We start from the raw sequence: 27,033 nt of genomic DNA, 5'->3' as shown, positions 1-27,033 counted from the left end.
AATATATATAGTTATCCCTATTTAGTTGACTGAACATGTATCATTCAGTTGTTTGAATATAATCTGCCAGTTTCCACTTTCCAGTATATCTTCAGAGGTAAGTTTGGATAACATGCTAAAAGTGGTTAGCACTCAAAAACAGGTCGTCATTTGGAGAGATCAAAACGAATAGGGTTGTGTTACATATTTTTCATATCCAAGTTATTTCACATCATCACATTTGATGAAATCTAAAGTTGCTTGTAGTTCTATAAATGTAATCTAATTTTTCATTTCTAATATTCTAAAAATTGTGTAGGAGTGGATTATTAGGGGGGTTTTCGAGAGTCTTGAGTTTCGTCCCAGACATGCGTGGTTCGAGCTCCATATACTGCCTAATTGGATGTCACTATGACAGTATGGTGTCTCGAATGCTAACCGCTAACTACATACTGCCTAATTTGATGTCACTATGACAGTATGGTGTCTCGAATGCTAATCGCTAACTACTAATTACTAACTCGTTCAAAAAAAATGTAAAAGATTTTTCATCTTTTGAAAACAAATTATAAATTTAAAAACACATTCAAAATTAAAGATACTAATTTTTCATTTTTCCCATTGAAATATTAGAAATCATGTTTAAAATGATAGGAGGGGAAGGGGTGGTGGGAAATGAAATTTGAGGTTTTTAAAATATGGTATATGGAAAATATTAAAATGTTGTTTTCTTAAGTTTATAAAATGGAAAATGATACTTTTTTATTTTTTTGAAATCTTTTCTAAATAACGCTAATTTGATTAAGTTTTTTATTTTTTCATGTTTTTTAAAAACTTTTTCCATAAAGCAAGATGTGTTTTCTTATTCTGAACAAGATATGCCAATGGCTACAAAAGCTAACGTTACCCAAATAATGCTTCTATCTTCTACTCATATAACGTAATACCACAAGCGGATGCACATGTCAGGACATTTTGCACTGAATCATTAATTGTTAGAAAAGACCGTTTCTTTAATCAAACAAACATAGAGGCATTGTTTTGATGTTAGCGGGCCGGGTCACAACAGATTAGCCCATAATATATTCTGGCTGGTATAGTTATCCATTCAACTGATTCAAGTATAGTCACTGTTTCAACGAACGAACTTGATACGAACCTTTCTTCAAGAAGTGTGGACATACATTCCAAGCACTGACTTAGACTTGAATGTTATGTATGTTACAAAAAAGGCAGGGAAAAGCAAAAGGTTAAAGACAATAGGAGTATAGGACCCAAGTCATCAACCACCTTGGATTTTGAGATGTGCAATTCTCTTTTACAAAACCTTGCAAATCGCTATTAATATTAGGGTTTATTAAACATAGCCTTCACTCCTTCAGTCCCTCACTATTATACAATAAAGTGTTCATACACAATATTTTATGACAAAAGAAAATATAGGGTTGTTTATCGAGAACTCCTCAACCAAATACTTTAATACCTGTTTGTAAAATAAATTAATAATGAGACTTCCATGTTTTTTATTATAACAATATTAGTTTGTGAAGGATTAAATGAGGAACAACCTCATATTCATTTCCCTCGTACTTTATTACTCGTACGTTTTATCCATAACCTTATAACTACAAACTTTTTATTAAAAAATAGTGAAACAAATGATAATACTTGAGAAAACTTGTGTTTAAGTTCATGTTTTTAGCAATGTATGTGATTTTTCATTGCAAAACATTTCTACTGTTGTTATACTACTTTAGTTTTCGTCTTTTCTTAAAATACTAAATTTAATTCCGTTAAATACATTGTTGTTTACAACATATTCAAAATAAAGTGTGAATATAAGGTCTATAATACATTTAATTAATTTTGAGAAATTGAAAGATGAATTGCTTTGACTGCATGGGACATTCATGTTCCATGACCTCCTAGTTTGGTTTTTTACTTCTTTGTAATGATGCTTTGGTTTCCATATAAGTAGCTTGTTATTTTATATGGTTGTTTGGTGTTGTGCTGTTGTGCATGGAAATCTTTGTGAATTTGTTGTTTTAGCTTTCTATCAAGAGGCCTGACTTTTTAATATTAATATACATGAACAAGGGTTTAAAGTCCCTTTTACCCAAAAAAAAAAGATGTGATTGCTAATAATAATAATAATAATATTAAACCAACGGTAGAGGCAGATTTAGTTGTCACAATTTTATTTTATTTTTGTCTAAAGTGCATGTGCATCTAAACTTTGTTTTGGCAGCATATTATTTAAGTATTATAATGAAACAAATACAGTTATGAGATGTTTGGTGGGAGAGAATTATAGAGAATGGAAATGTAATAAAGAATGAAAATAGTGAAAAAGAGAATGAGTATTTGGAAAGAAAATGAATTCCGTTGTTTGGTACCCACAAAGAATGAATATATATATATATAATAAAATTTTAAATAATAATACATTTGTTACATATAACATCTTAAAAAAAAAAAACTTTTTTTTTCATTCTCACCCTGTAGAGAATGGAGAGAATGAAATTGATTCCTCTTTCTCCTTTCTCATTCCCTTTCTTTGTCGCAAACAAACAAGAGAAATCTTTCTTATTCCGTTTCCCCCTTTCTATTCCATCATATCAAACACCCCAATAGAAAGAAAAGTACAAAGTTTGATATACATCGCTTAACCCCATTGATGATTGGCTCATTTTGGATCAAAACAACCGAAAATGAATTACCATAAGATTCATATATATAGGTTGAATATATAATCGACAGATGTATACTGCCTGATGAATGAGTTGAGGGTCTACCATATAAAACTTGTTTCTTTTTCTTCTTCTAGTTCTTCATATACTATCAATTTAGACACCCAATTACGTACCGTATGCAAAAACATCTAAAGTAACTTAACTAATATAACTTTTTTTTGTATGAATTAATTACTATTAACTAGTTTTCACTTTATTTGATCAGATATGTGATTTTTTTATTTGTTAATAAAATATCTTTCAATTTACTTACAACCCTTTTTTGATAAAATTAAACTCATACCTTTTGGTAGCTTTAAAATCAAGCTTTATGTATGTTTTTGAAACTATTCAAGTTAAACTACAGAGATTGAGATTATACTAAAAACATTTGATCTTAATGGTAATGGAAGTGACCTATCAATCAAAAAGTTATATTTTTTGTTTGGTGATAAACAAAGTTAGATGCATTTGATATTCGTATTTCTTGAAAGAGAAAAGAGGATTACAATTTCATATTCTACAATCTCATTATGTTTGTTAGTAAAAGCTTATATGAAAATTTGCAAGTTTGACGCAACACAAGGGCATGAGAGTCATCACTTTCAAATTTCAACTCTTCCAAATCCTATCAATTACATCTTTTTAACTCATTTTATCCTTTCAACCTTTCCAGACAACCCTCTCAACCATTTTCTTTGACATTCATCACTTTTTTGACCCTCTCATTTTTTTTCTTTTTAGTAAAAACTATAACATTTCATTAACTTAAACTAAACATTATGTAAACATAATTTAAAAAGTACATAAACATAATTTTTTTAAAAAAACTACATAAACATATTAGAATTTTAAATGCTACACTTCAAAAACAAGCTCTGGCTGTCAAACTTTGAGTTTTCAGCGAAATAGTTAGACATTAGTTTTTTGTGCGCTTAAGCTCTGTCTCGTTTAATATATTTGTGAGTTCATGAAGAGGCGTCGGTGTCTTCAAGCTCATTTAACACTTTTTAAAAGAAAAAAAAAACTCAAAAGTACTACCCTTACTTAAATCGGGTATTGTAGGCGGTTGACAATACGGAGATGATAAAGGGGAGGAATCCATTTTAGGGGTAAAAGTGAGGTGTTTTTAGTGAAAGTGTGTGATGTATGAAAATGTATAGACTTTGGTTGTGATTTGCTTGGAAAAAATAGTAGTGTATTTTATAGGTAATAGGGGAATTTTTTTTTAATTTTGATTAACAACGGTCAAAAAACAAGCTCCAACGGTCAAAAAAGGTACCACCCTCTTCCAACCTTGTGCGGCTTTACAACCCTCCGAGATGTAGCCCGCCAATAACCCGCACTAACAGCGGCGGTGTTCCCCAACGGGTTTACCCAAACCGCTGGGAACCCGCCCTCCACTCCCTATAGCCTAATTGTTATTTTTAATGTTAATTTCTTATTCAACAAAGGTTAAAGCTTTGACTTAAACAATTATATCAATTACATATATCAATTAGTTAGAAGCAACATGGTTGGATCAGTGGTAAACACCCTTGCCTCTGGAGACAGAGGTAATGGGTTCGATCCTCATCCCATGCAAAACTTGGAGGACCTTTTCTACCATTTAGGTAGAAACTGGAAGCAGCTTCTCTACTTAGGTAGAGGTAAGGTCTGCCTACATCTTAACCTCCTCATACACCGTCGAGGTATCGGGGCTCAACAGTTACTTCCTACATATATCAATTAGTTATACTACTAGCAGTTACTACTAATATCAACCATAGCCACCGGCCCACCACCATCTCATCTCTAAGAAGCTTTTTAAATGTCCTTTTAACACCTCCCTATGAAACATACTCATCATATTTTATCGTACTATTATATTACGAGAGCAAGTATCTACGCGTTGTGGCGGTGAGATGGTAAAGATGATTGGTTATAAAATGTGATAGGTCATAGGAGGTTATATGTCATAGAGTTTTATAGTCAAATGCCTTAGTATATAAACTTAAACTATATAATATAATTTATGTCAGCCATCTTTGTGAAATTAATTCTATATTAATCACTATGCTTGGGGAAATAAGTTAAAATAAACTCCATTGTTATTGTTATAAAAAATTATTATAATAAATTAAATATATTATAAATACAAAATCATGGATCGTTAATCTTGGAACAGGTGGTGAGGTACATTTGGTCAAGCTAGCGTTATGAGGAAAACTGTTGGTCTCTTGTTGGTCGTATTCCTGGTCCTTCACTTCAACCATCATGTTGTCCTCCGATCTGACTGTTTTACGTTGGATGCTGTTCCTTCCAACGAACAGCCTTATCGAACAGCTTTTCACTTCCAGCCTCCCCGAAACTGGATGAACGGTTAGTTAATTAGTCTGTTTTTAATTTCTTAGGCCAGTTTTGAAGTTAGTAACTATATATGTTCTAATGATTGTGGTTGCTGTGTTACAATGAACATGGAACTACGTACTACGGCTGGCTGATATATATTTGTGACCGCAGATCCTAATGGTACGCACTAGCTAAACTACCTTTTTGGTTTCTTGTTTCTTTCTTTCGTAACCCAAGTAGAATGAATGGTTTTAGTATGCCAGTTGTTAATGCAATGAAGGGAGCTGTATCTAGTTTTAGATTATAGGTGTCTAAATGAGTGGGCCGAGTTGGGTAACAAAGCAATTTAAGATCGGGTCAACACACTTAAGTACTATGAGTATTACTCAACTGATTGCAAATAGAGTTGGTGACCCATTTTGGTAAGTTCTTTGACTTTGGGGAAATCCACCAGCGCTCGAGTCTCCCTTCCTACATTTATAGGGGTGGAATATTAGGGAGGTTTTTCGAGGGTCTTGGGTTCCGTCCTAATGTAGGAGTAGAAGGAGATTAGATTGTCATTAAAAAAAACAAAAAAAAACTAACTGATCTACTAGCCAAGATGATCCGGTTCAGAATGTCAGATTAGGGAGGCTGATATGTAAATGCATCTTTTACTGTGTATATTCGATCTATAAGTAATCAAATAGTTAAATTTCCATGACTTTGATCCGTCTGACTTGTTCCCTTATTATTCAAGTATTATTTTATTTTATTTAGTTTGATTTGATATTTATAAAATATAACCTCAGGCAGTTTGATGGAGTTTTAAATGGCCTTGTCTGATGACAACAAACTAAACGTTTTAAAATTTGTGGAAAATGGTCATGGGTTCAAATCTGGGCTCACTCTTACCAAAAACAGGTGAACATTGCCTGAGAGGGTTAGTTGCTTCCCGAATGACACACGGGGTTAAGGGTTTCTCCGCTTTTCCAAATCTTTTTGTGGAAAAGGAAAAAATAAATTTAAATGTTAAAACCCCTCAGGAGGGATATAATGATACAATTTTCTGCATCTATAACTATAGATAACACATTAGGATAAAGTCACTTAAGCATGACTGTAGATAAATAAATAATTGGAAGCAATTGATTCTGTTACATACTATTCCGTGTTTGCAATCAGCTGATGCATCTTGTTTCAATCTTAATTCAACTCGTAAAGAGTGATAAGAGCTTGTTTGTATAAATTCTCTAGGAAATGTAACTTTGTTGTATACCTGTATGTCGCAAAAACAAAATTTGTGAAATTTCACGACCATTGTAGAGGCATTATTTTCAAGTATGTAGTGTTTAATTGGGGTTGCCCAAAAAAGCATATGAACACCACAGGTAGGTTGGTTAAGTTGGCTATAATTCTAGACTCTGGCTAACAGATGATTCATATGTACATGCATCCAGGGCCAATGTACTACAATGGAGTTTACCACCTCTTCTATCAACACAACCCATTTGGTCCACTCTTTTCAAACCAAATATACTGGGCACATTCTGTATCACATGACTTGATAAACTGGACCCCTCTAGACCTTGCCATCGCCCCAACCGAACCTTTTGACATTAACAGTTGCTGGTCAGGTTCAGCCACAATCCTGCCCGGGAACAAGCCAGTGATATTATACACTGGAATAGATTCAGAAAACCGCCAAGTCCAAAACTTAGCCATCCCAAAAAATTCATCCGATCCTTATCTTAGAGAATGGGTCAAGTACACTGGAAATCCCATCATAAACCTGCCCGAGGGGATTAAAAATGACGACTTCAGAGACCCGACTACTGCCTGGCTTGCAGATGACGGGAAATGGAGAATAATTGTTGGGAGTCAGAAAGACAAAACTGGAATTGCATTTCTTTACCAATCAATAGATTTTGTTAATTGGAGTCGATATGATTCACCACTTCATCAAGTAGCGGGTACTGGAATATGGGAATGTCCTGATTTTTTCCCGGTTTGGGTTGATAGCACAAAAGGGGCTGATACATCTGTCATGAACACTAGAGTGAAACATGTGTTGAAGGTTGGATTGTGGGATTATTCAGTAGACTACTACATGATCGGGAATTATAGTCCTGCAAAAGAAAACTATATACCCCAAAACGAACTAACGCTTAGCACTTTGAGATATGATTATGGAAAGTACTATGCTTCAAAGTCATTCTTTGACCCTGTGAAAAAACGAAGGATCTTGATGGCGTGGGTGAATGAATCTGATTCTGAAGCCGATGATATAGCTAAAGGATGGTCTGGACTTCATGTGAGATTACTATTTTCTTAGTTTAACTTTTGCTATCTTCTATAAATCAGAAATTCCCTAATACTAACATAGATTAATTAATATGCAGTCATTTCCAAGAAGTCTTTGGCTCGATCAAAACCAGAAGCAGCTTGTACAATGGCCTATTGAGGAAATTGAAATGTTACATGAAAACAAAGTTAGTTTCCAAAATAAGAAATTTGAAGGTGGATCATTACATGAAGTTCAGGGAATAACTGCTTTTCAGGTAAGTGATGAAGTTTTTGCAAATTGCAACCTGGCTTCTGTTTAGGCTTCTTTTGTGCTAACGTGTTCCTTTTTTCTTATTTCAAGACCGATGTGACAATTTCATTCAAACTAACTAGTTTAGAAGAGGCTGAAGAACTGGACCAAAGCTGGAGTGATCCACAGCTTATCTGTAGTGGAATGGATGCATCAAAGAAGGGCAAGTTAGGACCATTTGGGCTGTTAGCTTTGGCTTCCAACGACTTAAGTGAACTAACTGCAATCTTCTTTCGGATTTTTCAAAAAGAGGGACAATACGTTGTGCTAATGTGCAGTGATCAAAGCCGGTCAGTTTATTTCAGCTTAAGTATCTCTCCCGTATTCGAATGTTAACTGACATATTAAGATGAATCATTTCTATTTACCCATTTAATTATGAAAGGGTCAATTTTGGTTATTTTCTTCATCTATAATGGGTCAAAGAGTATAATAAGTAAAGCTTATAACATCTGTAATTTTAAAGTATAACACATCTTGAATCATGTTATTCAGAAGGTTAGATTATTATTGAAATAGATTAGTCTTTCTAATCATATTCAATCCATCTCTGCCGGCCCAATTTGACCCATAGAGAGTTTTTTATATTGTCTTTACCCGTTACCCAACCCACCCAACCTGCCAATTGTGCCACCTATATATATATATAGCCTGCTAACATGTCCAAACCTGCTTATCCCAGATCTTCTACAAGGATTGGGCTCGATAAAACCACATATGGAGCATTTGTCGACATAAATCCTCAACATGATGAAATTTCACTGAGAACCTTGGTGCGTAAGCCTACTTCTTTAAGTAATTTAATTTTCTCTTTTTCCCCTGAATCTGAGCACTAAAGTATCAAATTTCTGGGATCCTTACAGATAGATCACTCAATCATTGAGAGCTTTGGAGGAGGAGGAAAGACTTGCATTACAGCCAGGGTTTACCCGTCTTTGGCCATTGAAAAAGAAGCCCGGTTATTTGCATTTAACAACGGAACAGAAAGTGTGGTGATCTCTGAGCTGAGTGCTTGGAGTGTGAAGAAAGCTAGAATTAACATTGAAGAAACTATAAGCTGTACAGATCATTAATTAATCTGCAGAAGATGGTTGACCTATCTGGTTGATTTATAATAGATGCAAACATATATGTTTAGCTGCTTGCATTATTTGAGTACTAAAACTTGTAATAAAGACTCCACTTTTGTGGTCAACTTTCAGGTTTAAGTAAAATAAGTTCCCCAATTTAATGGTTTACTGATCAACTGTGTCCATATGCTAGAACCTTATTGACAAATGTGAAGGTCCAAAACCAGAAATTTAGGCCATGTTTAGTTGTAGAAAAATACGCGTCATAAACCTTTAGTTGCAATTTTAGCATGTGGATATATTGAAGCATAAAACTTTTATATATCCATAAAATGTTATAAAACAATTCTGTTTTTATAATAACCATTTAGTTACAATATATAATGGTATGATTGTATGCTTTTATCAAGTACTCAAAGAAAAAACCAAAAGCATGACAACTATTTCGTACCAACTTTTTTAAGCCACGACACACTAATAAGACATGAAGTCCATCGTCAATAAGATTATATTTTTATATTCTTTTGCCAATGATGATACCGACGGATTTGTTGTTTATAAATGCAATTATATAAATATTTCAACCTCAAAAAGTACTGTAGTTTTCTACACTGTTTAACAAATCATATATCAATTGTTCTAAGTGGACAAGTTAATCCTCCAATCATTGATCATGTATGTTATGTATATATTGGTACTTTTTATACAACACCAATTAAAAAGAAGGAAGCATTTGGCAGCAAGCGATGAGGAAAACTGTCATTTTCTTGCTTGTTGTAGCTCTTGGCTTGGAATCGTCATCGTCGGATCATCATCAGCCTTATCGCACCGCTTTTCATTTCCAACCTCCACAGAACTGGATGAACGGTCAGTAGTACTTTGTTTTTCTTCTACTTCATTGCTTATACACACACACACTCACTCTTCTTAACTAGAGTAGTAGTACGTACGTAGTATCTCTTTCTAAATATAACTATATAGGTTTTAGGTAAAATAAAACAAGTATTAAAGTAAAACAAATAAAACAATAGGTTTTTCTTCACTGAAGATCACCGTGCAGCATAAAAATCATTGTGCATCAATTGCTTCGTGAATCTTCGTGCATCAATTTAACCATGATCCAAGGGTCAAGATCATGTCTTATTTGTTTTACTTTAATACTTGTTTTACAATACCCAACCCCTAACTATATATATTGGTATATATTAATTGTAACAAATTAATGTGTTGGTTGTTTTGTGACGATGAACATGGGCCTACACATGTACGATTGGTGGATTGATGGTTTCGCAGATCCTAATGGTTAGTAACTAACTACTTTCAACACATGATACTTTTTTTTTTTTTTTACGTAAGTATTAAGGTTCTTGTTAATGACGGCTCCATGGGCTGTTGTTAACGTGCATAAATTGTCGTACTTTCTATCTGGGTTGGGCTGGTATGGAAGGTACAATTTTTTTAAGCACTTTAACATTTCCTAATGTTTAGGGTCTTGCTAATAGACCAATATTTATAAAATTTTATATCTAGAGCAATTAAGTCCGTAAGCAACTTAATTGCATATTTTGCTGATGGTAGATCCATATATATACAATAATAATACATGCATACATTCAGGACCAATGTACTACAATGGAGTGTATCACAACTTCTACCAACACAACCCAAAAGGCCCACTCTTTAGTAATCAAATGCATTGGGCACATTCTGTATCATATGACTTGATCAACTGGATCCATCTAGACCTCGCCATTACGCCAACCGAACACTTTGACATCAACAGTTGCTGGTCCGGTTCTGCCACAATCCTCCCTGGAAACAAACCTGTTATGTTATACACAGGAATTGACTCACAATTCCGCCAAGTCCAGAACCTTGCTGTCCCCAAAGACTTATCTGATCCCTATCTAAGAGAATGGGTCAAGTACACAGGCAATCCCATCATCAGCCTGCCCGATGGGATTCAACCGGATGACTTCAGAGACCCAACTACCACCTGGATTGCTGAAGACGGGAAATGGAGAACCATTGTGGGAAGTCAGAAAGATAAGACAGGGATTGCGTTTTTGTACCATTCGGATGACTTTATTAATTGGACTAGATCAGATTCGCCGCTTCATATGGTTGAAGACACTGGGATATGGGAATGCCCTGATTTCTTTCCAGTTTGGATTGATAGCACAAACGGGGTTGATACATCCGTTACCGCCTCGAATGAGCATGTAATGTTTGTCTTGAAGATGGGATTACTTGATCATTCAAAAGACTACTACCTGATTGGCAATTACGATTATGAGAAAGAACTCTACGTTCCTCAAAATGACTTGACGCTTAGTACTTTGAGATATGATTATGGGAAGTATTATGGTTCAAAGTCTTTTTTTGACCCTGTGAAAAACCGAAGGATCTTGATGGCTTGGGTCAACGAGTCTGATTCTGAAGCGGATACTATTGCTAAAGGATGGGCAGGAATTCAAGTAATGAAAGATTTGTATCACTTACTTTCATCTTCGTATTTTGCTTTCTGTAAGATCATGAATTCAATTGTAACATGCAGTCATTTCCAAGAAGTATTTGGCTCGACAAAGATCAGAAGCAGCTCATGCAATGGCCTATCGAGGAAATTGAAATGTTATTCAAAAATGAGGTTAGTTCTCACAATATGAAGCTTGAAGGTGGATCATTACATGAAGTTCAGGGCATTACAGCTTCTCAGGTAAGCCAACACATTTTCTTAAGTTTATTTCAACCATATTTGGCGCAGTTTGAATTAACTTGTAAATGTTGCTTTTTTTAAGGCTGATGTGAGGATTGCGTTCAACCTAACTAATTTAGAAGAGGCCGAAATACTGGGGGAAAATTGGATTGATCCACAGGTTGTTTGTAGTGAAAAGGATGCATCATACAGAGGCAAATTTGGAGCTTTTGGACTGTTAGCTTTAGCTTCTCATGACTTGACTGAGCAAACAGCAATCTTCTTTAGAGTTTTCCAAAATAACGGACGATTTGTTGTGATAATGTGCAGTGATCAGAGCCGGTTAGTGTTCCCCAACTCATTTATCTCTATTATACTCAAAGGTTAATGAATTTAAATAACCTGAAACCTAGGTCTTCTACAAAAAATGGGATCGACAAAATGTCCTTTGGAGCCTTTGTGGACATAAATCCTCAACAAGAAGAAATTTCACTGAGAACCTTGGTCGGTAAAACCTTAGTTCTTTCCTTACTGTTCTGTTGAGTTAACGGACTTGAGATCTAATATAGTTGGCTTGTTTTGGGATGTTTACAGATAGATCACTCGATTGTTGAGAGCTTTGGAGGGGGAGGAAAGACTTGCATTACAGCCAGGGTTTATCCAACCTTGGCCATTGGAGAAGAAGCCAGGCTGTTTGCATTCAACAATGGAACGGAAAGTGTGGTGATCTCCAAGCTGAGTGCTTGGAGTGTCAAGAAAGCTCAAATGAACGTTGAAGAAACTATAGGGTGTGCAGATCAATAACTTGAAGGGGATGATGTACCTATGAAATTCATTTATATTGGAGCACTTAAACACGATATGGAGGCTCCATGTTGAGAGCTTGCATGCCACTACAAGCCCTAATGGTAAAGTCCACCTTTTTAGTAACAAACTGAGTATTACTTTACATGAGCAATAGCTTAGCATCATATTTTAATAAGGCTGAATGCGCTGCTTCACGTGTTATCGCTACGATATGCCATTTAAGTATATGATTCAAACACTTTTATATATCAATGGTTAATTGCAGAAAACAAAGACTACAACTAAATTTAAACAACACTCAAAATATTATTTTACATCGTGGGTAGCTTCACCATCTTTTATATTGCTCGATAACTTCCCCCACTTGACCTTGAACTACCTGCATTAGTCGTGGATGTAAATTTCCTTCCCAGCGATGTTCCAACTTGACGGGAATGAACTAAATCTCTTTTAGGTTCCTGTGAATCATGAAACATCCAAGTGTTAAATTTTAAAATATAATATACATCTCTCTTTCTCAAATCACAGTATATATAATGAATACATACCATATCCAGTGAAGCCTTGGACATGATCCTTCCATAACCAGATCCCTCATTGATAGAACTATTAAGTTTCTTCTCTTCAATGTTTAATTTTCTGGCATTCATAAGCTTGTCTACCATCCTGCTTCCAAGAAAATGGCCCCCGTTTCCTGCTTGATACATTCTACTACCCTTTTGAGCAGTCACAGTGTTCATACTTTCTTCACTAGTAGGTGCCACTTTTCGTCCTCTGTTAACACTTGGTGAACATGACTGCCTTCTTCCTCTTATATTGGAAACATCAGGTTTTTGAGGTGCAGCAACAAGAGTGTTTTGTATACTTTGGTTGACAGGTCTTCCTCTTGAAGCTGACGTGGATCGATCTGTTCTTAAATTTGCTGGTGTTTCATCTGAAAAACCAGGAAGTTGTGTGATCCGGGATGTTACAAGAGGTGATACCCCTCTAGGCTTCTGTGTGGTTCTTGATGCCGAGTTTGTTCCCTGAATGCTTTTTGATTGATTTGAACCCATTAGAGTGAAACGACAGTCTCTTTCACCCAATGATTTTGACATAGTTGAAGTTGTGTTAGGCTTGTTAGCGAAGTCAGCATCATTAGTCTTGTTGACACTGCTTATCAATGGAATCGGAGCAGTTTTTATGTTCTTCTTGTTATCGGTAAACAAACTACTTGACCTCCCGTTGGGGGTTACAGATCTTGCTGGAATCCTTGGTTTAGGAGTAGTCGGTTTTTGCCTTCCTGCATTGTTTCCAATGTTTGTTTGCTTTGTTTCCTTCTCTTCTGGCTTTACTGCAAACTGAGGTTGGTTTTAGGCTTAGAAGACAATTCCATGGTTATAATTTGAGGTGGCAGAATGCAGGTTGGGTAACGGGTCACCACTAGACTGGTTGGGTTAGCCCGAATTACTTTTATACATAAGTTTTTCATATCCGTATGAATAATTAGCCTGTCAATACTTTTGGAATTTATACTTTTGTGTTTTTTTTTTTTTTTTTTGAAATACGATTATGAAAGCTATGTTATTTCAAGATATTGCTTTTTTGAAATAAAATGATTTAGAGATAAAACATGTCCTCACTTGACCCAATCTCAAGTACACGGAGTCTAGTTAATGCCTCTAGTCACAATTGTCGCAAAGGAATACATACCCGTGAAAGTGGTTGCATGATGGGCAATTCACGTTGAACCACGAGTTCAAGTGCATTTTTTGTTTCCATCTCAAGAGATGGAAAGAGAGGTGTAGCTGGCGGTGTCTTCAGCCTGTATTAATTAAATGCACAACCATATATTACTAACACCATCTAACATAATTCGCCTGCAATCAATATATACATACATTAATAATGGATGACAGTCATGACTCACCAGTCGTAGTCGTTTTTCTCATTCTCTCCAAGGAATGCTGGTCCTTTCTTTGCAGATGACATCCCATAATATGGATAGTTTCCTGCATTCAAATTCAAACTATTATTAATATCGACATACACATCCCTAATACAGTATATATTAAGACTGGGCTCAATATATATATATATGACGAACCATTGGGTTCAAACTCATCAGAAACAGGCTGAAGAAGGCTGACAACTCGATCTTTATCACGCTTATGCATCTCTCGGAACAAAACAAGATCTTCATCTCTATCTTTCGCACGGTTAGACAAAGGGGCACCCATTTTCCTTCTCCCACCACCAACACCACTATTGTTCATTTTGGTTTTCTTGTTTGTAGAATACGTGTGTATAACTTGAACTATGATTCCATCATTAGTACTTGAGCTATTTTAAGGTGATCAAAGGAAGGTGAGATATTGATGAAAAGGACATCATGTCTAAAAGGCCGGCTTTTTTGATGTGTGCTATCTAAGGTGATGAAACCAAAGATTAAATGATATTTGCCTAGGATTGTTGCATTTGGCATTTGTGGGTGTGTTCTGTCTTTTATAGCGTGTTTTACGTTATCTAATTCATTATTAATAATCCCACATTGATCGATTTTATCATAAACATGAGATAAATAACGTACCACTATATTAAAATGTTTATCTTATGTCTTTAACGAATCTTATGCCTTGGAACTGTCAATATGATGTTAAGAGAGTATAAAATCTAATAAGAAAAAACTTGGAATCTGGAACTGGTGGTGTGTTTTGAAATCGTCTTTGCTATATATTATAGCAGGCCGACTCTTTTACTCATTCCAACGTATTTTGCTTTCGAATTGTTATAACATCTATCTTTTCTTTTAAAAAAATCCATTTCAACTAAAATCAAAAGATGCTACTCTTTATAGAAACCCAAAAGCATAGAAAAGAAAAGGAACTAAGTGTGGATTGATTAGCCCGTTTTATATACTCATCACTCATCAGCTTATCAATATCTCAAAAAGAAAAAGAAAAAAACAAATGAAAGTATTACCAATCTATGAGTATACTGTATACCTACACAAATGAAAAGCTTATACGAGTAATTCATTAATTATATTTAGATTCATTATTTCAACCTAAAAGTGTAAAATCTCCCCATTCCAATCCAGCCCAATTATCGTAGTAGACTAGTAGCCCAATTTCAAGCCCACGCCATTGCTTGTCTCACCTTCAAATCCTCAACGGCACAGGCCCATTATTAGCTAATTAGTAAATGGGATTTACTAATCTGTATTCCTGGTATTGGTTATTTATAAAAGATTCGTATAAAAATGATCTATACTACATTATAAAAAAAAAAGAAATAGTATTTTATTTTTTGAAATGTTAAAAGTATGTAATATTTTTTATTTAGCATCCTTTGAAATATTTTCAAAAACACTACCCCTTTTAACATTAATAGTTAAATTATACTATCAATTCTTTATCTTTTAAAAAAACTTCATTAACCCTTTACGTAAATTAGCTTTACATCAATTATCCACATCACTTTACACCAGCTCTACCATCAACAGTCGTCTAACCATCACATCGTCGTCGTCACGACCGTTGCATTGCGCAAGTGTTGTGTTAGTAGTTATTAAACTAATTAATGATCATTGAACGTAATTTTTGATTGATTATGGTAGATTGAGTTTGTTAAATGCATACTAAATTACCAACTAATGCAATGCCTCGAAGCACTTATTAGTAAATCTCGTAATAAAAACTCTATAGTCCAAACAAAGTAATAATTACCAATTAGGGTTTTCTAACTTGTGTGAGTATAAAATCTTTTACTGAAATACATTTAACTAACTTATAACTCGCGTAATACGTGAGATTTGTATATTTTTTTGCATTAACGAACTTTTAATATCTTAAAATGATTAACATCTAAATAGATATTTACATACTTTTGATCAATAATTATAATATCATATTCATTGTCAAAGAAAAATGTTAACAAATCATGTTTTCAACCATAAAACTAAATTGTAACTATACTGCTACTCTTATCAATGATACTAAATGTGTTATTTTAATTCATGTAATTAAGCATTCACATAAAAATCACGTGTAATATAAAGATTTTTGAAAAATATTTGTAGTGTCATTGAAATAAAACGTTATTGATGAAAATAAAATGTAATTGAAACTTCTCATATCAATATAAAATATCATAATTAAATTAAATAGAAAATTATACAAATAAAATTCTTTACCAAAAGGTAATTAGTGAAGAGTGGTATATGCTATCAACAAATAAATAACATAAAGTAAATTTATCAAAAGTTTTTATCAAAACTTAAATCTCATATTTAATTTATCAACCCATTTTAAATTAAAATTTTGTTAATTATTCAATTATACGACATTAAAAATACAAATATACAATATATAAAACTTTGTATGCATGACAATATAATATATATTATTTATAAATACATTTTTTATTATATAAGTATTAACATTAAAGAATAAGGAGTACCATTATTATAAAGATTTGGTTAATAAAATTATTGAGTGGTATTTAATTAGGCCATTTACTAAACTAAAGTAAATAAAAGTAAATTGAAATAGCTAAAGTATGAAGACTAAAAATATTATTGACCAACTTTTGGGTTTATGATGATGTCATCATAAAAATCTAATGGTAAAAAATAAAAGTTAAAATATAATCAATGGTTCATAGTTTTTCAATTTTGAATTAAAGGTTTTGTTTTAATATATATTAAAGATACTTATTTATTATATGTATTTAAAGTTGTTATTTGTGTCAACAATTAATGCATACTTTGGTTTTTAGAAAGTTAAAGCTAATCAATACTGGTTAAAACCAATGGGTTCACAGCCTAGCGGTATCCCAAGTCCTTCTATGAAGGCTTTGTATCCAGAGGTCCTGGGTTCGAAGCTGGAGGGGGCAAGGTTTGCCCCAATTTAAGTGTCGTGTCTTCGGGCGACTTAGTTGGGGGTTTTCCTCCCCTGTGGTTCCCTGAATACTTGTAACAGCCCATGGTCAATCATCTCGTTGTCTATGGTATGTGCAAGGCTTCACCATTTATGGTGAGGTTTCCTCGATGTCATGTTCCGACTAAATGTTAAAAAAAAAAAATAATACTGGTTAAAAGTACTTTTATTCCAACATTCAATAATTTTTCAAAACACATTACATTAATAAATGACACTACTCATTGTCGTCGTCTTCATCACCACAACCACCAATTACCGTTGTCACCTCCCGCCGTTATTGTTGTCATTACATCGCCATCATCATCATAATATATTATGTTAATTAGATCCTATGAAATAGTTCACTTATCAAATAAATTCTCAATTTAAATCTTTTGACAAGAAAGGCTATCACAATATATTTGGAATGTAAAAGTGTAAAACTCGTCGAAATGGCGTGACTCATACCACACCATTAGACTATTTGATAGATGATAGTAGTAAACTTTTATAAAATTTTATATCGGATAACATAGAAAGATTAGCGAAGAAAAAGAAAAGGTTATCAAATTTAAGGCAAATCTAATTTTGGATAACAGAGCAAGAAAGACAGAAAGAAAGATGGGGACGAATGGTAAATACAAGACGGCTAAAGGCGCCACCTAAAAAGAATTCCAATTTCATTTCATTTCATTTCGTATCAATCAATCTATACATACATACACCAAGAATTATCTCAAATATGTATCTATATCTGTACCTGTATCTAAATCTATATCTGTATCTATCTTGAATATATATAAATTAAACCACCCTTTATTGTTCAATTAATCCATTTCAAACAAAATCACGCGAAACCCACATCAGATTCCAACCCCTAAACAAAAAAAGACACATTCTTTATTAAAATCTTGTGGTGTTTGTGTGCGTGGTGGATATGGTTGAAGAAGATGAATCAAAAAAATCCAAGAAAGTAGAGATTAGTTTGATGATATCATCATCATATTGGCTAACAAATTTTCCAAGAGATCTAATGGCAGGTGCATTGATGGGTGGGATGGTGCATACAGTTGTAGCCCCAATTGAAAGAACAAAACTATTGTTACAAACACAAGAAAGTAATATAGCAATTGTTGGGGGTAAACATAGGAGGTTTAATGGTATGATTGATTGCATTGTTCATACTGTTAAACAAGAAGGCTTTTTATCTCTTTGGAGAGGTAATGGTAGTAGTGTTCTTAGGTATTATCCTTCTGTTGCCCTCAATTTCTCTCTTAAGGTATTACCAACCACTTCTCTTCGTTCCTTTTTTTTTTTTTTTTTTTTTGCAACTTTTTGTAGCTATAATCTGTATTAGTACTTTCTTGCATGTAGGTTTGTGTTCATGTGTTAGTTTTATTAAGAAGTGATCATTGTAAGTGAAAAAGATGGTTTCTTGCATATGCGTTTGTGTTCATAAGCTCATTTTATCGAGAACGGATGATGAAAAAATTGAAAAATAGTTTCTTGCATATGGGGTTGTTGTCAAATGTTCGTTTTGTCAAGAATTAGTAACTGGGAGTGAAAAAGATGCTTTCTTGCATATGGGTTTGTGTTCATAAGCTCATTTTATCGAGAACTGATGATGAAAATTTTGAAAAATGGTTTCTTGCATATAGGTTTGTGTTCAAGTGTTTATTTTGTCAAGAACTACTAACTGGAAGTGAAAAAGATGGTTTCTTGCATATGGGTTTGTGTTCAATTCTTTATTTTGTCTAAATCTAGTAATTGTAAGCACAAAGATAAAAAAAAAAAAAAAATGTGACAATTGATTCCCAAAACATGTGGTGAAATGGTTTATCATTGAGGCATATGAGTGGACACCTTTTTGTAGTTCAGGAAAGAATGCAGTGAAATGGCTTATCATTTGAGGCTTATTCTTGTATCTAGGAAAAGACAGGGTCACAAATCATTTGTGAGATTTTAGTTAAAGATATGAAAGATTATGCTCAACGAATGTAGGGTTTGAGTTCTTAGATATGGTCGCCTTACGTAAGGAATCCAAATTGCTTGCTGTTGTGTGAAAATATGCTATAAAGATTTTCTGGATATGGAGCCATTGATTGAAAGCCAAATGTTCTCCTTGTTTGTACTTTGTTGTGATGTGGAATTTTACACGTTATTAATTAGCTAGATGTGCTGCCCTGTCCTTGCTAGTGAAAACAATTATCTAAACAATGGTGATTGGTGAACACAATTGCTTTTGGAATCTCCAGCCATTTGCTTCTTTTATTGATCATTATTGAATGGAAGTTTTTCTATATGCCCGTGAAATAAATATCCTTCAGGAGGGAGACGATTAGTGAAACTTTTAAGGTTTTCTTTTACTTTTCATATCGTAATCTTGAAGTGGAAATTTTAGTGCTGGTGGAATCTACAGAAAAGTTTATATGATAACAGTGTTACAAAATAGCTATAAGTCTGTTAGGCGTGGAGTGACCACCTAGCAATTACCAAATCAGGGATGAACTGGAAGCATAATCTGTTGAGTTAATTATACAGACGTGGAGTGACATTCTTCTTTTATACTTATAGTAATCATTATTCAATACCAACGTTATTGCTTTATACGAGTAAGTGTCTAGTTTCATTATATAGCTGACGAAATCACTTAGAACTGATGGTAAAGATCCCCTTAAAGTAGTATTTTTTAACAGTTGCTAATCAAAGTGGTAAGGGTCACCTAAGCGGTCTTAGGCAAGCATTTTTGGACACTATATGATGATAATGCATGATCATATAGTATGTAAATAGACTCTATATGTTCTAGGTAAAGCTTGTTTCTAATTGACTTTGTTTATTTATCAAAATTTGCATTAGATAACACAACATGGTAATATCGCAACACATATTTTATTAATGTTCATTTAAATGACGTACCAGGAAACACTACCCGCATTAATTATGTACAAATTAGCTACCCTTATGCTGCACATGTACACATATGGTGAACTGATGAACCTATCAACTAACTAATCTATCAGGGATAGGACAAGTGATTAGATACGACCCGACAACCTGTGTCTTTCCATGTGGTTTGGTGATAATGGCCAGAAACAATCATTTTTTATCTTAAAGGTCGAAACGGGGTGAATCAGGAGTTAAACTTGTTACCCTAGAAAAGAAGTTATCACTTGGATCCAGTGTTACTATGTAAGCATACCTTCCCTGACCAGTCTTTTGAGCTGAATCACAATCACAATTAGAAGGAGTGGAAGATACTGGGAGCTTTAGGAAAAAGGTGGTCATCAAAAATTAGTAGAAAGAGTCAATCTTGTAGCTGCTTAAACACAACTATAAGAAACTTAGAGTGAAGATAGGAGGTAGACAATGAAGATATGACATCGGTGTTACTGCCTTCTAGGGGTGTTTTATGTGTGTTTGAAAGTGAACTACATAACACATGCTCTAGGAATAGTGTTTGGATGCGCTTTTGTTGTTCGGAGTTGTAAATTGTAATAATCAGGTAATTGGTGGTGCGCAAATACAGACTGTTCAAGGAATTAACGCATAAAATGACCAGAAAGCTCTTGTGAGAAAAGAAGACACGTATAGTGAGATAAGAGTAAAAGTTAACTAGGCTAAAAGTAGTAGTAATTACTTTTGCTACGGGTGTAAAACTGATTGCCTGATAATAATTATTGGAATACAAATATAGTCAAATAGTTATAAGTAGAATCTGATTATCAAAAGTGTATAATGCAAATCCAAATACCCCTTAAGTTGAGTAGCAATAGCAATTTTGAATTCCTGCTAGTTTTTGAAAATAAATTTGTGATCATATTCACTGATTGTATTTCTCGGCATCTTTCTGTCTTTGCCTGTTTTGAGCACAACAGCTTTCAATCAATCTTTTTGTGTAGTTTTGGTTCCAGTTGAAGTAAAATAATTGTTGTTTGACTGTGGAGAGACTTATTGAGATTTTTTGTGGCAAATATGAGTACATGCAAAATAATTATTTGTATCATTATGTTTTCGTATCAGTAAAATGGCTGTGTTGGGCAGGCTGGGTAACAGCTCAAAACGGGTCATTTTGACAGCGGTTGGGTTGGCACAAACATTTTTTTAACTGCCATGGGCACCCAAAAGCGATCTAAGAAGGTTTTATGCATTGAAAATTTACTTTGGGCGACTTTTATTATGTTCTATCCTATCCATTTCACCCGTTTTCTTTTAAGCTAAATCTTTTTAGTACTGTTTAACCCATATAACATATTCGGAATTGAATAATTTCTAATATATGAGCTGAAATTTCTACTTCTTTTATTAATGAACAAAGATATATATTCTGTAGGATCTTTATAGAAGCATCTTGCGCAGTGGCAATTCTCAACACTCCACCTTTTTAGCTGGTCCATCTGCCAACTTCATAGCTGGGGCTGCAGCTGGATGCACGACATTAGTCATCATCTACCCTCTAGATATAGCACACACTCGGCTCGCTGCAGACCTTGGGAGAATGGAATCCCGTCAATTTAAAGGCATCCGTCACTTCCTTTCTACAGTACGGGCCAAGGACGGGATCCGTGGGATCTACAAAGGGCTCCCAGCATCCCTTCAAGGAATGGTGGTTCACCGAGGCCTGTATTTTGGTGGGTTTGATACAATGAAAGAAAAAATGTCCAAAAACGCTCCATCAGAAGTTGCATTATGGAAACGCTGGATTGTAGCTCAAGGTGTGACTACATCAGCCGGGCTAGTTTCTTACCCAATGGATACTGTGAGGAGACGAATGATGATGCAATCTGGAATAGATCGACCTATGTATAGAAACACATTGGAATGCTGGAAAACAATCTATAAGACAGAAGGGTTCGGGTCATTTTATCGTGGGGCCCTATCAAACATGTTTAGGAGTACAGGAGCCGCGGCAATCTTGGTTTTGTATGATGAGGTGAAGAAGTTTATGGACTGGAGTGGTTATAACACTCCTAATGTTTGATGGTATGCTCACAAGAACGTAATAAGTTGTAGGACAGAGTAGGCGACTAGAGTAGGATTATAGTGAAGAATGAATACACATGCGACACTAGACAAAATGATACAGTTTGATGACTGATTTTTAGTAGATGACAACAACCAGGAGATTTTGTTAGCTAATAAACATAGTTTGGGAGCCAAAATTGGGCGGTTTACACCTTTAGCTTTCTTGCGACAATTTTGTTGGTTTCTGTTTGTATTGCGAGAATGCAATTAATCTATGGTAATATAATCTATGGTGATCATCAAACTTATCATTACGCTGCGTTTTCTTTTTCCGAGACCGTTACCATTAAATGGGGAAAGCATCGGTACCGCAGCGATACCTATGATAGGTACTGACCGCACTCACATACCGGATTTGATGTGTAAATTTAATAAACTTCAGGGGCAAAACTGATGAGTTTCTTCACAAAACTGTTGTACCTATTATTTCCCCTAAATTTATATCCTTTTATGCGCAACAAATCAATGATTTGGTTGATTTATTACGTTTATTTGAATGTGGATTTTCAAGTACTTTTTACACACTGTTAATTTGTGTACATGTTGTATTATCTGTTGTGACTACTGTTACAATATGATGTTCCAATCAACTCCCTGGTAAGAGACAATCCAAGAACTGGACCAATTGATAGATACAGCTTACCAAAAGGTAACTATACAATTCAACTAAACAGTGCAAACAAATAGTACTAATAATAATTTGATGGTAGTAGAAGAAACAATTATATAAATTTGGTCGTTATGGCTGTCAAATCACGTTGATCTCTTAGAAGTGATCAATTTTTTAATGTATTTTGATTTGATTATTGACAAATATCATTTTATAATACATACTTTATTTATCTTTTGGATTTTAAAAGATTGTGTAAACTAAGCAAACTTTTGTAGACTTTTAGCAAACCATGTGTGTATGTATGTATAAAATACAATAGAATTGTAACACGTATAAAACTTCTAGATTTGATACTGAAAGCTCAATGGTGTTTTACACGATAATAATACTGTAATAACTACTCGTACTTGTTTATTTATTTTTCTACTTTTAGCTCGCTAACTTTCTTTTTTTTATCAAAATGAAAATCAGTAAGATGATTTGATATAAACTGAACTTAAATGATATACTTTGAATGTTTTCCTTATTATTTGAGTGTAGAGGTGAGGTCATCTATTGTCACAGGTTCCTTGTGGTGTTATAACTTTGGTTTATTTAATTAATATGCTTTTGGTTTTTAACTTAATATTCATTTGAGGGATCTTACCAAACATTTGACACAAACAAATTAATAGTTATGTTATTTTTCTCCTTTAGTGGTATTGATATTTTTTAAATTCGAGTTTGTCTTTTTGGAATATTATGTATGTGTACACTCGCGTTAAAATAGATACTTTAAAAGTCATGATTTACCAAACAATATATATATATATATATATATTTCTCTAAGATTCCAAATCTAAACTTATTGAGCATTATGTGAAATGTGAATAAGTTGATTTATACGAAGTTACAGACCACCGAAGAAGTCTCTTTTCACTAGATGTCTTATAATATATATTAAGATATCGAGCTAAAATATTTTTATTTTATTACTCTTTAATGTTTGTTCATGTTTATTAGCGTAAACTTATTTCCTCAAAGTTTTTTTTTTATTATTAATTCACACTTATAAATGTGACAAAAAAAATATTTATTTCTTTACATTTAAATATGTGATAAAGTTCTATATTTTTTTCACATATATAAGTTTGAATAGTTCTACAACATTTAGTTCACTTATATAGAAATGTGAACATTTTTGTTTACATTTAAATGTGTGAAATTTTTAACAACATTTCATGAATTAAACATTTATAAGTGTGTATAAATTTTTAACATTTTTAAATGTGATGTTTGTAAAGAAAAAATATACACTTCCATAGAATGTGAACCGAATAATTGATAAATTTGTTGTAGTGATAGAAATGTACAATACTATATATATATATATATATATATATATATGATGTATTTTATATGATAATTTGTTCCACTTGATTACATCATATATTCTTGCTTTGTGGCACAACTTGTTGCGTCGCTATGAAATAACGGAGCATCGATCGACAAATTAATTTTAATTAGGAGTCTTTCCACCGAATTACTATATATCTTGCTTTGTCATCCTAAAATCCTTAGAGTAGTAGTAGCGATACAGTCATGCCACCTATTTTTATTACACACTTTTATCAGGCAGGGGTACGGTTGTTTTGGAATTGGTCTTTCAACCTTCGAATAAAGTATGATTGTCTATATATATCTCATGTTACTCAAGTAATTTGATATTATTTTGTTGATGTTTAATTTTGGTCAGGAATGGAATAATATGGAAACAAAATTAAAAAAAAAGGGTCGTCTTTATGGGTGATGTAGACCAAGTGAAGACAGATTGTGCATCAATCAAACCACCCCATTAAGGAACTTGAATCCATTTTTTTTTCTTTTTACTTTTGTCATCATTATTATTTCCTCAATGCGCTTTAAAGATTCATTCATTATTAGATTCCCTCTTTGCTAACTTACCTCATCATCTTAATTGATTTTTCATATTCTAAATGGCCGGGGCTTTGTATTTGTGGTCCACTGCACGTTGAAATAACAAAAGGAAAAACAATCCAAGGCTTGTTTTTCTTAAGCCTTGTTGGTCTTCTATAGTTCATGTGAATTTTATTCAACTCCTCCAAAGAATTTATTTTGTCAAAGCTCAGAAACTATGACTATATACAAATAAAGAATTTGTCTAGTCACGCGTACTTAATTATCTAAACACGTACATTATTAGATGTGGTTAACATTATCGGAATTAATCTTGTATCGGAAAAGGATTTGTTATGAATGAATAACCGTGTGTAAAAATATGAATATATGTCGGCAATTATCTTTGCCATATATAATTATATAGCTAGGATATGACTACGTCACCAGATATATAGTTATTGTTTGCTGTGAATAGTCAGAATATGCATGATGTGTGTTTTGAAGCACTATTTATATGATAGATCGATGTTTTTATGCGTTTTTGCTAATCTAGCTATCTAGCTATATATATATTTTTTAATTTATTTATGTGTGCGATTAGTGGAAGGTGTTGGAACGGCCACTTCGATCAGTTCATCATTTTGCTATATATATATTTAGTGAATTGCAGTTCCACTAGCTAGGCTTCGCTTTCATTATTAGTCAAATAGATTTTATATATTTTATGTTGCAAAATGAGAGCTAGCAATTATCATCTACCAATATATATATAACAAGATATTAAATTCATTCATAAACAAATAAGAATCCTTGGATGAATTACATCTTTGATTTAGAACCATTAGATCAAATTTAATTATTTCATCTTTATTAAATGACAATATTAATACTTATACTTTTTATAACTATACAAAAAAATCCCTCTCTATACTTAATTTACACTTTTTGATTTTCCATCACAAATTTACACTTTTTACTAAATAATTTTAATATAATCTACCAATATATATATAACAAGGTCCTAAATTCTTTTATGGATAAACAAGAACTGTTATATGAATTCAAACTTTTGGTTACAACCCTTAGATCAAAATAATTGTATCCTTACCAAATTTATTATTGAAAAAACACAACATTAGTCCTTGTAGTTTGTATAATTAAATCTTAGTATACTTAACTTAATATTTTATTTTTACTTTTTTTTTTGCCGCCGACTTCATCAAAGAAAAACCAAAATTTTTGGACTTTTTTTTTCCTTAGCTCAATACCAAAAAAAGTTGTATATTCAACTTAATATTTTATTTACTTTTTGTTTGAAGTCGACTTCACCAAAATAAAACCAAAGTTTTTGGATTTTCTTTTTCCTCTTAACTCAGTACGGGAAAAAAAAAAAGGTTTTGCTAATTTTTCACACTTGGAGCTTTGAAAATTTATTAAATAAAAATTTATTTAAAGTTTTTAAGGTTTTTATTAATGCATGTTTTTTCAAATACATAGGAGGTTAATGACATTTAATATAGTACCATTCAAAATTATAAAATTCTATAAATTTAACAATAAATACATAATCTACAAATCTCAATATATTTGATGTAAAATTACTTTCAAATTTTTTAAAAAAAATTAACTATGAACACATATAGTAGACTTTTTGAGGCGAAAACTTAAGAAAGAACTTTCAAAATTGAATTCTTAATTAGAGATGAAAAGATAAGATGGCAGAGGTGATAAGTCATAGAGTGTGATAGGTCATATAAGGTGATATATCATACAGTGTGATAGCCAAATGTTTTAGCCATACGGGTTCCGCCCTTTGATTTAAAAATTCGCCGAAATTATAACGAATGACATCTCTAAGAAAACCCATATAATTTTTATAATTTATCGATGTACGATTTTTGAGATAAAATATTTTGAATGAGTTAGAGAAATAAAATGATTTATGGAGAAACTATGTTATCAATAGTGGTGCTATAGCAGTTAGCGATCCTCAAGCAAAATAGTGGTCAAGTAGCGGTCCTGCTATTATCGGCGCTATTTTACCAATATCGGTGCTATATCGGTCCAAAGAATGGTAAAATAGCGGTGATATAGCAGTTTTTTTTCAAATTTTTTTTTAAAATTTAACTATGAGCACATATAGTATACTTTTTGACGCTAAAAGTTTAAGAAAGAACTTTTAAAATTGAATTCTTAAATAGTGGTGAAAAAATAAGATGACACAGGTGATAGGTCACAGTGTATGATAGGTCATAGGAGGTGATATATCATAGATTGTGATAGTCAAATGCTTTAGCCATACTGGCCCCGCCCTCGGATTTAAAAATTCGTCGAAAATATAATGAATGACATCTCTAGAAGACCCATATAATTTTTATAATTTATCGTTGTACGATTTTTCAGATA

The 27,033-nt window shown here is 33.2% G+C and overlaps 4 protein-coding genes across 4 annotated transcripts; 3 read left to right on the top strand and 1 right to left on the bottom strand.

The window, feature by feature from the left end:
• Window positions 1-4,858: 4,858 nt before the first annotated feature.
• LOC122579049 (fructan 6-exohydrolase-like) lies at window positions 4,859-8,863 on the top strand. Its single transcript, XM_043751139.1, has 7 exons — window positions 4,859-5,072; window positions 5,214-5,222; window positions 6,482-7,335; window positions 7,424-7,582; window positions 7,669-7,907; window positions 8,300-8,390; window positions 8,481-8,863. Exons 1-7 carry the CDS (start codon window positions 4,910-4,912, stop codon window positions 8,688-8,690), a joined length of 1,725 nt encoding a protein of 574 aa, XP_043607074.1. The 5' UTR covers window positions 4,859-4,909; the 3' UTR covers window positions 8,691-8,863.
• A 459-nt stretch (window positions 8,864-9,322) lies between these two features.
• LOC122579050 (fructan 6-exohydrolase-like) lies at window positions 9,323-12,458 on the top strand. Its single transcript, XM_043751140.1, has 7 exons — window positions 9,323-9,554; window positions 9,981-9,989; window positions 10,305-11,164; window positions 11,245-11,403; window positions 11,486-11,724; window positions 11,796-11,886; window positions 11,977-12,458. Exons 1-7 carry the CDS (start codon window positions 9,434-9,436, stop codon window positions 12,184-12,186), a joined length of 1,689 nt encoding a protein of 562 aa, XP_043607075.1. The 5' UTR covers window positions 9,323-9,433; the 3' UTR covers window positions 12,187-12,458.
• Window positions 12,459-12,527: 69 nt separating this feature from the next.
• Window positions 12,528-14,444, bottom strand: LOC122610969. Its single transcript, XM_043783921.1, has 5 exons — window positions 14,276-14,444; window positions 14,099-14,180; window positions 13,882-13,993; window positions 12,738-13,529; window positions 12,528-12,647 (listed from the first exon to the last, which is right to left on the bottom strand). Exons 1-5 carry the CDS (start codon window positions 14,442-14,444, stop codon window positions 12,528-12,530), a joined length of 1,275 nt encoding a protein of 424 aa, XP_043639856.1.
• Window positions 14,445-17,612: 3,168 nt separating this feature from the next.
• LOC122609741 (probable ADP,ATP carrier protein At5g56450) lies at window positions 17,613-22,606 on the top strand. Its single transcript, XM_043782687.1, has 2 exons — window positions 17,613-18,369; window positions 21,424-22,606. The coding sequence occupies exons 1-2, from the start codon at window positions 18,028-18,030 to the stop codon at window positions 22,069-22,071; spliced, it is 990 nt and encodes a 329-aa protein (XP_043638622.1). The 5' UTR covers window positions 17,613-18,027; the 3' UTR covers window positions 22,072-22,606.
• Window positions 22,607-27,033: the final 4,427 nt, after the last annotated feature.

Source organism: Erigeron canadensis, chromosome 8 (genome assembly GCF_010389155.1).
Source record: "Erigeron canadensis isolate Cc75 chromosome 8, C_canadensis_v1, whole genome shotgun sequence".
NCBI classification, from domain to species: Eukaryota; Viridiplantae; Streptophyta; class Magnoliopsida; order Asterales; family Asteraceae; genus Erigeron; species Erigeron canadensis.
Note: the sequence above shows the minus strand (reverse complement) of the source record. Positions and strands in the feature narration are given on the sequence as shown.

Excerpts from the sequence above, each read along its gene's own strand:
- LOC122609741 (XM_043782687.1), top strand. The coding sequence starts at position 18,028 with ATGGTTGAAGAAGATGAATCAAAAAAATCCAAGAAAGTAGAGATTAGT. Across the intron at positions 18,370-21,423 it reads CCCTCAATTTCTCTCTTAAG|GATCTTTATAGAAGCATCTT; the intron begins GTATTACCAACC and ends TATATTCTGTAG.
- LOC122579049 (XM_043751139.1), top strand. The coding sequence starts at position 4,910 with ATGAGGAAAACTGTTGGTCTCTTGTTGGTCGTATTCCTGGTCCTTCAC. Across the intron at positions 7,908-8,299 it reads ATGTGCAGTGATCAAAGCCG|ATCTTCTACAAGGATTGGGC; the intron begins GTCAGTTTATTT and ends TGCTTATCCCAG. Across the intron at positions 8,391-8,480 it reads AAATTTCACTGAGAACCTTG|ATAGATCACTCAATCATTGA; the intron begins GTGCGTAAGCCT and ends GGATCCTTACAG.
- LOC122610969 (XM_043783921.1), bottom strand. The coding sequence starts at position 14,444 with ATGAACAATAGTGGTGTTGGTGGTGGGAGAAGGAAAATGGGTGCCCCT. Across the intron at positions 14,181-14,275 it reads TGATGAGTTTGAACCCAATG|GAAACTATCCATATTATGGG; the intron begins GTTCGTCATATA and ends ATTTGAATGCAG. Across the intron at positions 13,994-14,098 it reads GAGAAAAACGACTACGACTG|GCTGAAGACACCGCCAGCTA; the intron begins GTGAGTCATGAC and ends TAATTAATACAG.
- LOC122579050 (XM_043751140.1), top strand. The coding sequence starts at position 9,434 with ATGAGGAAAACTGTCATTTTCTTGCTTGTTGTAGCTCTTGGCTTGGAA. Across the intron at positions 11,404-11,485 it reads AGGGCATTACAGCTTCTCAG|GCTGATGTGAGGATTGCGTT; the intron begins GTAAGCCAACAC and ends GCTTTTTTTAAG. Across the intron at positions 11,725-11,795 it reads ATGTGCAGTGATCAGAGCCG|GTCTTCTACAAAAAATGGGA; the intron begins GTTAGTGTTCCC and ends CCTGAAACCTAG.